The sequence below is a fragment of the Hippocampus guttulatus genome, chromosome 14 (assembly GCF_054856545.1).
Source record: "Hippocampus guttulatus isolate MCC_2025c chromosome 14, RoL_Hgut_1.0, whole genome shotgun sequence".
NCBI lineage: Eukaryota > Metazoa > Chordata > Actinopteri > Syngnathiformes > Syngnathidae > Hippocampus > Hippocampus guttulatus.
Window position 1 is genome coordinate 17,424,134 of NC_141274.1, and position 12,725 is coordinate 17,436,858.

The 12,725-nt window shown below is 46.2% G+C and overlaps 1 protein-coding gene across 3 annotated transcripts in view; it reads right to left on the reverse strand.

The window, feature by feature from the left end:
• The window catches only part of LOC147195556 (phospholipid phosphatase-related protein type 4-like), a 95,868-nt gene that overhangs the window by 45,388 nt on the left and 37,755 nt on the right, over positions 1–12,725 (reverse strand). For all 3 annotated transcript variants that reach the window (XM_086129567.1, XM_086129568.1, XM_086129569.1), the window contains exons 4-6: positions 9,754–9,949; positions 2,396–2,453; positions 1,943–2,116 (exon numbers count right to left, since the gene is read on the reverse strand). In XM_086129567.1, the coding sequence (XP_085985693.1) occupies positions 1,943–2,116; positions 2,396–2,453; positions 9,754–9,949 (428 nt within the window). The remainder of the gene's footprint in view (positions 1–1,942; positions 2,117–2,395; positions 2,454–9,753; positions 9,950–12,725) is intronic.

The following is a 12,725-nucleotide window of genomic DNA, read 5'->3' on the forward strand; positions in this document are numbered from 1 at the left end:
TTTGTGGTTGTATCATCGGATTTGCGGCCGCATGTTTTGGACACTCGGGTGAAGAGAGGGGCGGAGCTGTCAACTGATCACCACCCGGTGGTGAGTAGGCTCCGATGGTGGGGGAAGATGCCGGTCCGTCCTGGCAGACCCAAACGTATTGTGAGGGTTTGTTGGGAGCGTCTGGCAGAATCCCCTGTCAGAAGGAGTTTCAACTCCCACCTCCGACAGAGCTTTTCCCATGTTCCCGGGGAGACGGGGGACATTGAGTCCGAGTGGACCATGTTCCGTGCCTCTATTGTTGAGGCGGCCAATCTGAGTTGTGGCCGTTAGGTGGTTGGTGCCTGTCGTGGTGGCAACCCTCGTACTCGCTGGTGGACACCAGCAGTAAGGCATGCCGTCAAGCTGAAGAAGGAGTCCTATCGAGCCTTTATGGCCTGTGGGACCCCAGAGGCAGCTGATGGGTATCGACTGGCCAAGCGGAACGCAGCTTCGGTGGTCGCCGAGGCAAAAACCAGAGCGTGGGAAGAGTTCAGTGAGGCCATGGAAGCCGACTTCCGGACGGCTTCGAGGAAATTCTGGTCCACCATCCGACGTCTCAGGAGGGGGAAGCAGTGCACCACTAACACTGTGTACAGTGGGGATGGGGCGCTGCTGACTTTGACTCTGGACATTGTGAACCGGTGGGCAGAGTACTTCGAAGACCTCCTCAACTCCACCAACATGCCTTCCGAGGAAGCAGAGTCTGAGGACCCTGAGGTGGGCTCTCTATCTCTGTGGTTGAAGCCACTGATGTGGTTAAAAAGCTCCATGGTGGCAAGGCCCCAGGGGTGGATGAGATCCGCCCGGAGTTCCTCAAGGCTCTGGGTGCTGTGGGGCTGTCCTGGTTGACACCTCTGCAGCATTGCGTGGTCATCGGGGAGAGTGCCTCTGGATTGGCAGACCGGGGTGGTGGTCCCTCTTTTTAAAAAGGGTGACCGGAGCGTGTGTTCCAACGACAGAGGGATCACACTCCTCAGCCTCCCTGGTAAGGTGTATTCAGGGGTGCTGGCGAGGAGGGTCCGTCAGGAAGTCGAGCCTCAGACTGAGGAGGAGCAGTGTGGTTTTCGTCCCGGCTGTGGAACTGTGGACCAGCTCTACACCCATAGCAGGGTCCTCGAGGGTACGTGGGAACTCGCCCAACCAGTCTACATGTGTTTTGTGGACTTGGAGAAGGCGTTTGACCGTGTCTCTTGGGGAGTTCTGTGGGGGTGTGCTTCGGGAGTATGGGGGCCCTGATACGGGCTGTTCGGTCCCTATACTGCCGATGTCAGAGTTTGGTTCGCATTGTGGGCAATAAGTCCTAATCGTTTCCAGTGAAGGTTGGACTCCGCCAAGGCTGCCTTTTGTCGCCGATTCTGTTCATCACCTTTATGGACAGAATTTCTAGGCGCAGCCGAAGTGTTGAGGGGGTCCGTTTTGGTGGCCTCAGTATTGCATCTCTGCTTTTTGCAGATGATGTGGTACTGTTGGCTCCTTCAAGCAGGCGTATCAGTCTGTCGTGGTAAAGAAGGAGCTGAGCGAAAGGGCGAAGCTCTCAATTTACCGGTCGATCTACGTCCCAACCCTCATCTATGGTCACGAGCTATGGGTCATGACCGAAAGAACGAGATCCAGGATACAAGCGGCCGAAATGAGTTTTCTCCGCAGGGTGTCCGGGCTCTCCCTTAGAGATAAGGTGAGAAGCCCGGAACATGCCGGAACACCTCGCCCACGAGCAGGAGACCCCGGGAATGACCCAGGACACGCTGGAGAGACTATGTCATCCAGCTGGCCTGGGAACGCCTCGGGGTCCGCTCGGAAGAGCTCGAAGAAATGGCTGGGGAGAGGGAAATCTGGGCTTCCCTCCTAAAGCTGCTGCCCCCGCGACCCAACCCGGTGTAAGCCGTGTAAAATGGATGGATGGATGGATTACCAGGTAGGTAGCAACAGCTATCCCCAAGATCCATCCACAGTAGACATCAACAGGATGGTTGCGGAATTGTATGATCCTGGTTAATCCAGCTAGGATGGCCAACATGATGAAAGAAAACACCAAGAGAGGCTTCAGCAGCTTTGTGGAGTCTGTCAGCACTGCATTTAAATACATCTGAAACACAATTCAAAGGCTTTTACACAATCCAATCATGCATCATATTCTGAAATTTATGAGATCCATTTCATGAATGAAAAACAAATTATTTTTTACTCTTACTACAGGCAAATGCCATCAAAACAGAGAGAATAGGTTACCTAGCACGTTACATTTCTGTGTGTGTGTGCATGCGCATGTGTGTGTGTGTGTGTGTGTGTGTGTGTGTGTGTGTGTGTGTGTGTGTGTGTGTGTGTGTGTGTGTGTGTGTGTGTGTGTGTGTGTGTGTGGACTTACGGAGACATAGACAGCTGCAAAGCCAGCCAAAGAAGCATGCTGGGATGGGAAAGACTTCCTTTAAAATAAGAAGAATTTGTTATGTGTGGCATCATCCAGCAAAAAGATCATCAGTATATTCCTAAATATTCCCCTGTGGGTTGAACAAAAGGAGCTCCAATGAAAACAGAACAATTCCATCTTTAGTAGTTGGTAACATATGTATGACCATAATTTTTATTTTAATTACATACAATGTATAGAATTCAATGTGTGTGTGGGGGGGGGGCTGTTGAGGGGGTGTTGTGTGAGCTGTTGACGCAATATTTGGAGTTGCTCATGGCAGTATTGATTTGATTGAACTTCACCAGCAGTAGCTAGTGCAGGCACCATCTGCCTTGGCTCCATTTTCATTAACGTACTAAGATGCACAGATGATTGTGTAATGTTACGAAAATGGAAAAACACACTTTTGGTGTGTGATGCATGGATATGTTGTATACACAGATGGGCTCAGAGGTTGCAATTAATGAGGATTACTTTTCAGAAGGTGGTATCCACAGATGCTTTCCTGATAAAGTAGGGCACTCTGTGCAATGGCGATGACATGGTTCTGGACATCAATTCAAAGCAAATCGAAACTCCAAGATGACTTTTTGGCAATATTCCTCACTCTGAGGCATTTTTATCCAGTCCATGGCAAGCATCCATGGTTCAGAGAGGTCTCCAATAGGAATTGTTCGTCTAGTTTTGCTGTCAGTCATGCCTTTAGCTCATCTATGCTGATTTATCCAGGCTGTTTGTGTGGTCAATTTCTTTTAATGTGGAATCATCCATCCTCATGATCACCGAATGTCACCAAGAAAAGAAGGGAAAGAAATGATGGAACTTATTGACACACCCTCCTTTAGTTGATCAATTTCACTTGTGTCATGTTTTTGTTTAGATTACATTTGGTTTTGTTGCCTTGTGCCCTTTTTGTCTTCAACTGTTCTCGTCACCCGGGCTCCTTGTGTTAACCAGGTAGCTCCCGCAACCCTTTGTGTCTTGTCCAGGTGTTTCTTGTTGTCTCATCACTTTGCTTGTCTTTAGTTCCCTGGAATTCTGTCAGTCTTTGTTGGATCATTGTGTGTCTGTGTACTCCTGTCATGTTTTGACTCTGGAGACCACGTGTGTTCTTGGTTTACTGTTTGGTGCTTTCTACCGCCTTTATTACCGATTTGTCTTACTGTTTATTGTGCATGTTAAATTGCTCCATGTACAGCACTTTGTATGCAGCGATGGCTGTTTGAAAGTGCTCTATAAATACTGTTGACTTGACTGTCATTGTTTATTTTTTTGTTTGTTTGTTTTTTTGCTACTTTGGATTCCTGTGGTTTTCAGGACTTTGTTTCTGTACTTGAGTTAGTTTTTCCATTGTACTCTTGCAAGTGTTTTTGTTAATATATTTTGCTAAGTCCACCCTGTTCCTCCTGCCTCCCTGCTTTTTGGGGTCCTCTACCTATCATCATGCAAAAGTTGACAGAATGATCCAACCAAGACTGGACCACTGGTCACTGGAAAGAAATACCCTCAGAATAAACATTTTGTTGGTCAACGTCCAGGCGTTTAGCAATCCTATCCTGGTGTGAGCAGCAGGAGTGCGCAACTTCTTCGATCGGTGAGCTCTGGGAAGCTCCCTCAGTAGCTAGAGATCCACATAGCGCCGAAGCTCCTTGGGAGAGCTGACAATCAGAAGCAAACAGTACTCGACAGGGTCGCGAACACACCAAAACGAGTATCGCTGTGCGTTCGGGAACGAGCAGGGGACGAAGTGTGTCTTATAAATTAGTTCCCTTTTTACCTTCTCTAAATGGCCACCACGTTTGTCGCGACGGGATTGCATGGACACGGAAGAATTACCCCGGCATGTATTTTATCACCAGGAATGTTCGGCAGGAACCCCCCCATCTATGAAAATTTGCTGGACAAATAGTTCAAGCGGAACATATACTGTATGTCTGAAAATGTCTGTTAAACCTGAGCAGGAAAAGGAATCACCACATCCCCTTTATCCCACCCCCCTTAGGCCCCTTGGCATACTTTGTGAACCCAGCTGTCTTAAATTTGAATTCTGAGCATTTTGAAACTGTAATCTATGCCTTCATCACAAAATGTCAATCCGTCCATTTTCAACACCATTTATTTTGAACAGGGTCACGGGTGGGTGGGGGAGCCTTTCCAGCTGACTTCGGGCGGAAGGCGGACTACACCCTGAACTGGTCGTCCGCCAGTCAGGGCACATATAGAGACGAAAAACCATTTACACCCACAGTCGCACCGTCACTGAGTGGGAACCGAACCCTGCGCCGCCCACACACAAGTCAGGCGAGTGTATCACTACACTATCAGGGACTATCACATAATGTAATGTGCTTTACTTTGGAGTAAGCCAGTCTCCAGTTGGTTTAAAATGTTGCTGCTCACCTCAGAAATGGAACACAAAAAAGACAGCATATAAGTCATATTATGGCCACCTAGCATTGGATACGCGTGTCCTTTAGAGTCATTTTAAGATAATGCGATTTATTGTTAAGCGCTTTATTATAGCTGCAGCTGTTGTGAAAGCGCGACATAAATCAGGATGTATTGTATTGTATTATCTTGTATTGTATTGTCTTTCTAGTTCTAAATGTGTTTTGTCCAGCCTTATGTTACTGAGCATCTTCAGCCGTACGCCCCTGCCCAAGGCCTCAGGTCAGCTGGCCAACAGCTGCTGCAGGTTCCAAAAAAGTAGAAGCTGAGAGAACCAAGCTTAGAGATTAAAGCATTTTTAGACCTATCAAACGATAAAAATATTTAATCTAATTAAAAACGCAACTGTCATAATTAACTCAAATTAACTGAAAATTAATCGTGATCGCATTTTTTATCTTTTCTGAATTTTTTTGTCCTATTTTTCCCCATTTTAATGCTCTCATCAACATGGAATCATGAATCCGTTTTCTATGTGCAAAGTGCAAATATTTACTGAAATAACATTTTCGATTTTCAATTTTACATGAACATTTTTCACTTGGAGCAGTTAGTGACACATAATCGCTCATAACAATATTGTTGACGGGCTGTTCGGTCCCTATACTGCCGATGTCAGAGTTTGGTTTGCATTGCCGGCAATAAGTCGGAATCGTTTCCAGTGAGGGTTGGACTCCACCAAGGCTACCATTTGTCGCCGATTCTGTTCATCACCTTTATGGACAGAATTTATAGGTGCAGCCGAAGCGTTGAGGGGGTCCGTTTTGGTGGCCTCAGTATTGCATCTCTGCTTTTTGCAGATGATGTGGTACTGTTGGCTCCTTCAAGCAGGGCTCTCCAACTCTCACTGGAGCGTTTCGCAGCCGATTGTGAAGCGGTTGGGATGAAGATCAGCACCTCCAAATCTGAAACCATGGTCCTCAGTCGGAAAAGGGTGGAGTGCCCTCTCCGGGTCGGGGAGGAGATCTTGCCCCAAGTGGAGGAGTTTAAGTATCTTGGGGTCTTGTTCACGAGTGAGGGCAGGAGGGAGCGAGAGATCGACAGGCGGATCGGTGCAGCATCTGCTGTGATGCGGACGTTGTATCCCTCTGTCGTGGTAAAGAAGAAGCTGAGCGAAAGGGCGAAGCTCTCCATTTACCAGTCGATCTACGTCCCAACCCTCATCTATGGTCACGAGCTATGGGTCATGACCGAAAGAACGAGATCCTGGATACAAGCAAGTCCAACCCCTCTCGAGAGAACTGGTACCAGAACCCAGGCTGTGTGTGGAGGTAAGTCCGACAATATCCAGTCGGAACTTCTCTTCCTCGCACACCAGCTCGGGCTCCTTCCCTGCAAGAGAGGTGACATTCCATGTCCCTAGAGCAAACTTCTGAAGCCGAGGATCGGACCGCCAGGGTCCCTGCCTTTGGCTGCCGCCCAGCTCACACTGCACCCGACCCCTTTGGCCCCTCCCATAAGTGGTGAGCCCATGAAAAGGGGGACCCACGTTGTCTCTTCGGGCTAAGCCCGGCCGGGCCCCATGGGTGTCGGCCCGGCCACCAGGCGCTCGCCAACGAGCCCCACCTCCAGGCCTGGCTCCAGAGGGAGGCCCCGGTGACCCGCGTCCGGGCAAGGGAAACTGAAGTCCATTTGTTTTATTCTTCATAAGGGGTATTTTGAGCCGTGCTTTGATGGTCCCTCACCTAGGACCTGTTTGCCATGGGTGACCCTGCCAGGGGCATAAAGCCCCAGACAACTTAGCTCCTAGGATAATTGGGACACACAAACCCCTCCACCACGATAAGGTGACGGCTCACGGAGGAGCTGCCCATCAACAACAGTGAAAAAAATATTTTGTCACACTTTAACAGCTCTTTTTATGGAATCAAAACAGAGCAATATAAAATTATAAAGTGCACATCTATGGTAAACTAGTACTCAGCCTATAGAGGATTTAAGCCATGGTTGCATCCTCAGTTTTTCTCAAGTTTGCTTTGAAAACAGCAGTCAGGTTATGTTGATTCTGTTGTTCTTTCTTGCGCGGAAGTCTCTCTATGGTTTTGTGTGGACATCATTTCGGATGACTACACTTGGTTCGATGACAACACTGGATACGTTTTATTTTCAGTGTGGTCGCTAGGTCGCTACCACTGCACCGCTGAACTCTCGACGTGCCTCAGTGCACCGTCGCGGTCAGACGAACATAGAGAAGCTCCACCCCCATTATTTATATGGACACGGAACACGGTAACCTTCCACACAAAATCGTTCCAAACAAGTAACAATCGTGTCAGTGGCATACATCGAACTCAACAGAATGCCTGCTCTTTATTCACCAGAGGCTTATCAACCTAGTCTCTTATTATCTCTCCCAAAACAGTGTCTTCTCCCGCTTGGTGTACCTTAGCCTTCTCCGCTACGTACAATTTCTGTTCATAGCTTGTAATGGAGGCTCTCGCTGGCAATCCGTAGTGGAGTCGTTAGATGCAATGCGAATGATTTCAGCTTGAGTCTCTAAATGATCTCGCGCCACCTTACCTCTCTGAGCTCATCCGCCCCTACACACCTGCCTCAGGTCTGCGGACCAGACATTATTAGAAGTACCAAGAACTAGTCTGAGGCTCAGAGGGGATCGAGCCTTTTCTGTTGCTGGTCCCTCTCTCTGGAATGACCTCCCACTGAACATTCGGCAAGCCTCCTCGCTGCCCATCTTCAAAACCCTCCTCAAAACTCACTTGTATTCTTTGGCATTCGACTCAGCATGACTTAGATTTGTTCTTGCTTTTACTGTTTGGTGCTTTCTACCGTCTTTATTACCGATTTGTTTTACTGTTTATTGTATATGTTAAATTGCTCCATGTACAGCACTTTGTATGCAGCGATGGCTGTTTGAAAGTGCTCTATAAATACAGTTGAGTTGAGTCGAGCTGTGGACAATGTTGACAGGCTTGCATGCAGTCGCCATACATTTAGCTCTGGCTTCAGCAAATTTGTTCTTCGTCGTGTCATTTTCTTCGCTTTGAAATGATCCATAGCTGTCTGTCTTAAACAAGGGGGCGGAGTCCTCACATCAGCTGTGTGCTTGGCCATTAAGTGGTATTTCAGACTCGACGTGCTATGATGATCGCTCAATTTACGACTGCAAAACATCCAGGTAATTTAGGTCTTGTCAGCGGAACTATCTGGCAACTTTTTAAAAGTAAACTTTCCATTCATAAACTCTTTCAGTATCCGTTTTCGGTGTCTCGCGCTGCCGTGGCTGGCAAAACAGACATGTGCGTGGACCTGTGCAGCGCGCTTGTTGTTTTGTTTCTGGTTTATTTATAGAGTAACGCAAAATCCTCTGTGACGGGTGCCGCGTTAATCTCGCGAGAAAAAATTTAATCCCGTTAATTTTTTTTTTAAATTAATGCCAATAATACGTGAAACTGACTGCTCAAATTTTTTTATGTTTTATTCCGAACTATGGAACAATCTCCCATTATACATCAGACAAGCAACCGCTCTATCCATTTTAGAAACCCACTCAAAACCCAATTTTATTCCTTGGCTTTTAACAGAGCTTGAGATTCAGACTGTTATGTTAAATTATCTTATGCTGACATCGTAATTATGTACAATACTTTGTTTGCAGCTGTGATTGCACTATCACTTGTAGATATCAGTTTCTTTGGACTCATCCTGATGGCTAATTCACAGCAAAAAACAAAAATACCTGTAATGCATAAACCATGGAGGGAACAAGGTTTGTTATTTGTGAGAACACAATTGAGCATTCTGCATGGAAGCTGTGACTGTTCTTGACTGAAGCATAATTTGTGAACCGAAGCGGCTTTGTTCAAGTCTTGTTCATGAATCGGTTCGTTCGTGAACAAATGCATTTGTGAACTGAGTTTCCACTGTACATTGTGTCCAGTATTGAAACAGTGGTGACAATACTCATGGAGGGCAATTTATACTGTTGCTGTGTGTGCAATTTGTCAAAATAGAACAGCAATGCATTAATTGAAAGTACAGTGATCCCTTGCTTTATCGCGGCTTCAGTACATCGCGTTTTGTTTTTCCCATAGTCCTGTATTCAGAAAAAAATGCCCAATGACTCAGAGGTTTTGTACATGCCTGTACTGTACTGTACCTGTATATGCAACGTGCGCTCATTCAAGGCGCATGATTATTTCCCGGCGTGGCTTCGACCAATGACAGCAGTGATGGAATGGATTCACCCCATTAGCTGATTGGCTGTGCATTTTTGCAGCCCCACCCAGCACCTTCCCTTGTGTATTGTCACTCTGTTGACTGTCTGGCATACTGTCTCTTCGTGTTGTGTTTGCTATGTGCGAGGCGGGGGTGGGGGTGAGGGAGGGAGAAGGGTGGGGAAGTTAATGGCCTTGTCCCACAGCAGCAGTACTTCCCTCTTCACCTCCTCCTCCTCAATACCGATTAATTGTCTTATCATAAACACATCGGCTGCACGGGGATAGCTGGCCAGGAGCTAGCTGAAGGCAAACAGCGGCTACACCGTCAGAGCATCAAGTGAGAGCTGCCTTCTACGCCACCAACACAAGTCTCTCAGAAGGCAAATGCTGATGAATGTTAATTACTGTATCATGTTTTATCATGAAAGATGTCAGTAAATATGTGTACTGCTGTCGTCTTTGTAGTATAAATACTGTTTACATACTGTATTTTAAACATGCTGGTACCCATATACAAACATTCCTGGGGGGACAAACCCTACGGTTTTTCACTTATCGCGGCCGGCCGGTTCTGGTCCCTATTAACCACGATAAGTGAGGGATCACTGTAACACATATCCTCATGTACACATTCCATCCAAAAGACTGTATACAAATACTCTTCATCCAAGACAAAACAAGATTTACCTCCCAGAAGTGATTAGAATGATGTCTTGTCCGGAACAAATATCGTCCAGAATAAAAGCTTCATCACAAGTTGATATATTGATGTGAGTTAAATTGGGTTTGCACACATCCAGCCAGTAAGGTGTGTGCTGTCCAGTAGAGAGCTGAAAAATGTCAGTTATCAGTGCTGTTGCAGACAGGCCGAAGATATGGACACCTGCGAAAAAGCATGAGAATAATTGTATTTAATTGTACATTATATCTGATTTTGTCTTGAAAATAGTTTTGAAAATGATAGTTCATATTCAATTTATACACACAAAACAAAATGACAACCCATTTGAATGCTTTTGCACATGCAACAAGAATTTTGATATCTGAAATACAATTGTAAAAAATGTGCTTGCGCAAATCTGCATGAAAATCTCTTTCAGCATTTAGACAGAAACATGTCTGCTTGCTATTCATTCAAAAAATTATATTTTATGGAATAATTGATTTGTTTCCCTGTTCTCTCTGCGCCTACGTGGGTTTTCTCCGGGTACTCCGGTTTCCTCCCACATTCCAAAAACATGCACGGCAGGTTAAGTGATCTCTCTAAAATTGTCTGTAGGTATGTTTGTGAGTGTGTATGTCTGTTTGTGAATGTGTGCCCTACGATTAGCTGGCAACCAGTTCAGGGTGTACCCGCTAGAAGACAGCTAGTATAGGCTCCAGCATAACCGCTACCCTCGTGAGGATTAAACCGTTTCAAGAAATGGATGGATTACCGTATTTTCACGACTATAAGGCGCCATTAAAAGTCTTAAAAATTCTCCAAAATGGACAGGATGCCTTATAATGCGGAGCGTTTAGTGCAGGGGTGGGCAATTATTTTTTGCATAGGGCCACATGAGAACCAGAAAATATTATGGAGGGCCGGATCAAAAGGGTGAACTAAATTCGACATAATATTAATTGGATTTTTTTATTTAAAAAGCAGTATTTTGCATTTTTTGGCACGTTTTTCAGACTTTAAGAGTACATTATTCCATCGTATTGAACGGGATTTGCTTGACTTGGCGCTACTGCGGGCTTCCGTATCGTCTCCCCCTTCCTCCCTATGCTCTGCAACTTCAAGTAACTGTGCCACCTGGCGTTGAAGTGCCTGTCATTACAAGTCCAAATGAAATGAATGCAATCATTGACGTCGAACCTTAATTGTGTACCAACGTTCGGCGGGCCGGATTAAAAAGACCAACGGGCCGGATTTGGCCCGCGGGCCGTAGTTTTCATTGGTCTCCTGTATGCGCCGAGGTCCAAAGCCTGACTGAGAGCACCTCTGGCCGACACGCTGTTTATATAGAGAAAAGGCGGAGTGAGTGACGACAGGCATGCGGAAGTCCGCCAATGAGTGAAGGGTGGGCGGGTAAGAGGACGCTAAAGGCACGTCCCTAGCAGGTACCAGTCGCCAATGAGTGAAGGGTGGGCGTGTAAGAGGACGCTAAAGGCACGCCCCTAGAAGGTACCAGTCACGTGAGTACATTGTAAAATGGCGAAATAAAGTACAACCAAACTCAGTTTTGCTTCCGTTGCCTTTTTAAAAATGTGTTTTTAGCGTGTGTGCATGCATGCCGTATGTTTAAGCTGGCGTATGTTTTATTACCATGCCTGGCTGTGCCTAATAATGCAGTGCGTTTTGTGTATGTGTCAAATACAGAAATAGCACCCCTTACTGAGACTGCGCCCAACAATACGGTGCGCCGAATGGTCGTGAAAATACGGTAAGTTGATAGAATGTCTTAAATACCTTTTGTCCTCTTCTGTTCTCCCACTCCCATTTTCTGCCCCGTCACACTGCACATTTCACATATACCGGATTGTGTTGTGATCCACATCTCCACTCTTGCCTTTAAGACTGGTTTTGTCAATTAACCTCGGCATGGTAAGCTCTGGCTATGTTTTTGTTAACCTTTCGTTAAGCTCATATGAATTGCATCCATCAGCCTTTTCCTGAATGGTCTTCTGGCTTATACACAGCTACCAGCCCTTTCGACCCTGCATTCTTCTCATTGCATCCCTCCATTGTTATCTACCAAGTCAACAACGGCCTTCCTCCTTCTTTCCTTCTTTTCAGACTGCTGTTGGAGCAACATATCAATGATTCCCTGGCCTCAATTATCATCCACAAATCATCCTCTCAGCATTACAGCAGACTAAACCAAGACCCTCTCAAGAATTTCACTCTGTATTCCTGGAAGAAAAAACATCCATCCATCCATCCATTTTCAGATCTGCTTTATCCTCACGAGGGTCTCGGGGGGCGCTGGAGCCCATCCCATCTGTCTTTGGGCAGTAGCAGTACCCTGAACTGGTTGCCAGCCAATCGCAGGGCACACAGATGAACAACCATCCATACTCACACTCACACCTAGGGACAATTTGTTCCATGAACCTACCATGCATATTTTTGGAATGTGTGAGGAAACTGGAGTACTCGGAGAAAACCCACGCAGGCCCAGGGAGAACATGCAAACTCCACACAGGAAGGCCAGAGCCAGAATTGAACCCGGCGTGCTAAGCAGTCGACCACTGTGCTGCCGCAAGAAATGACAATTTGCTCCGAATTAGATTTGAGATGGTCAGACTCACATTTTTGTGCAACTTCCAAAAGTCGAAACTTTTCATGTCATGTTGACTGTTTATTTCAAAATCATTTTGGAGGTGTATAAAGGCAAACACCCAAAATCCTTTACCCTTGTGAATCCAACTGTGTTTGCAGAGGCACTATAAGGGCCTATGACTGAGAGCAGCCCGATAATATCATATTTTCAATTTGTGTCAATGAAGTGGGCAAGTATAGTGACAAAGATGAACATAAAACTTCACATGAGCAGGTGCTTCGAAAGGAATTTATACTGGCACTAGAGGACTCATGTACCAGTTACTGGTTGACAAAAGAGTAAGCCAGGACTGCAAGATATGACAGACCAAGCTTGATGGTCGAAAAATTT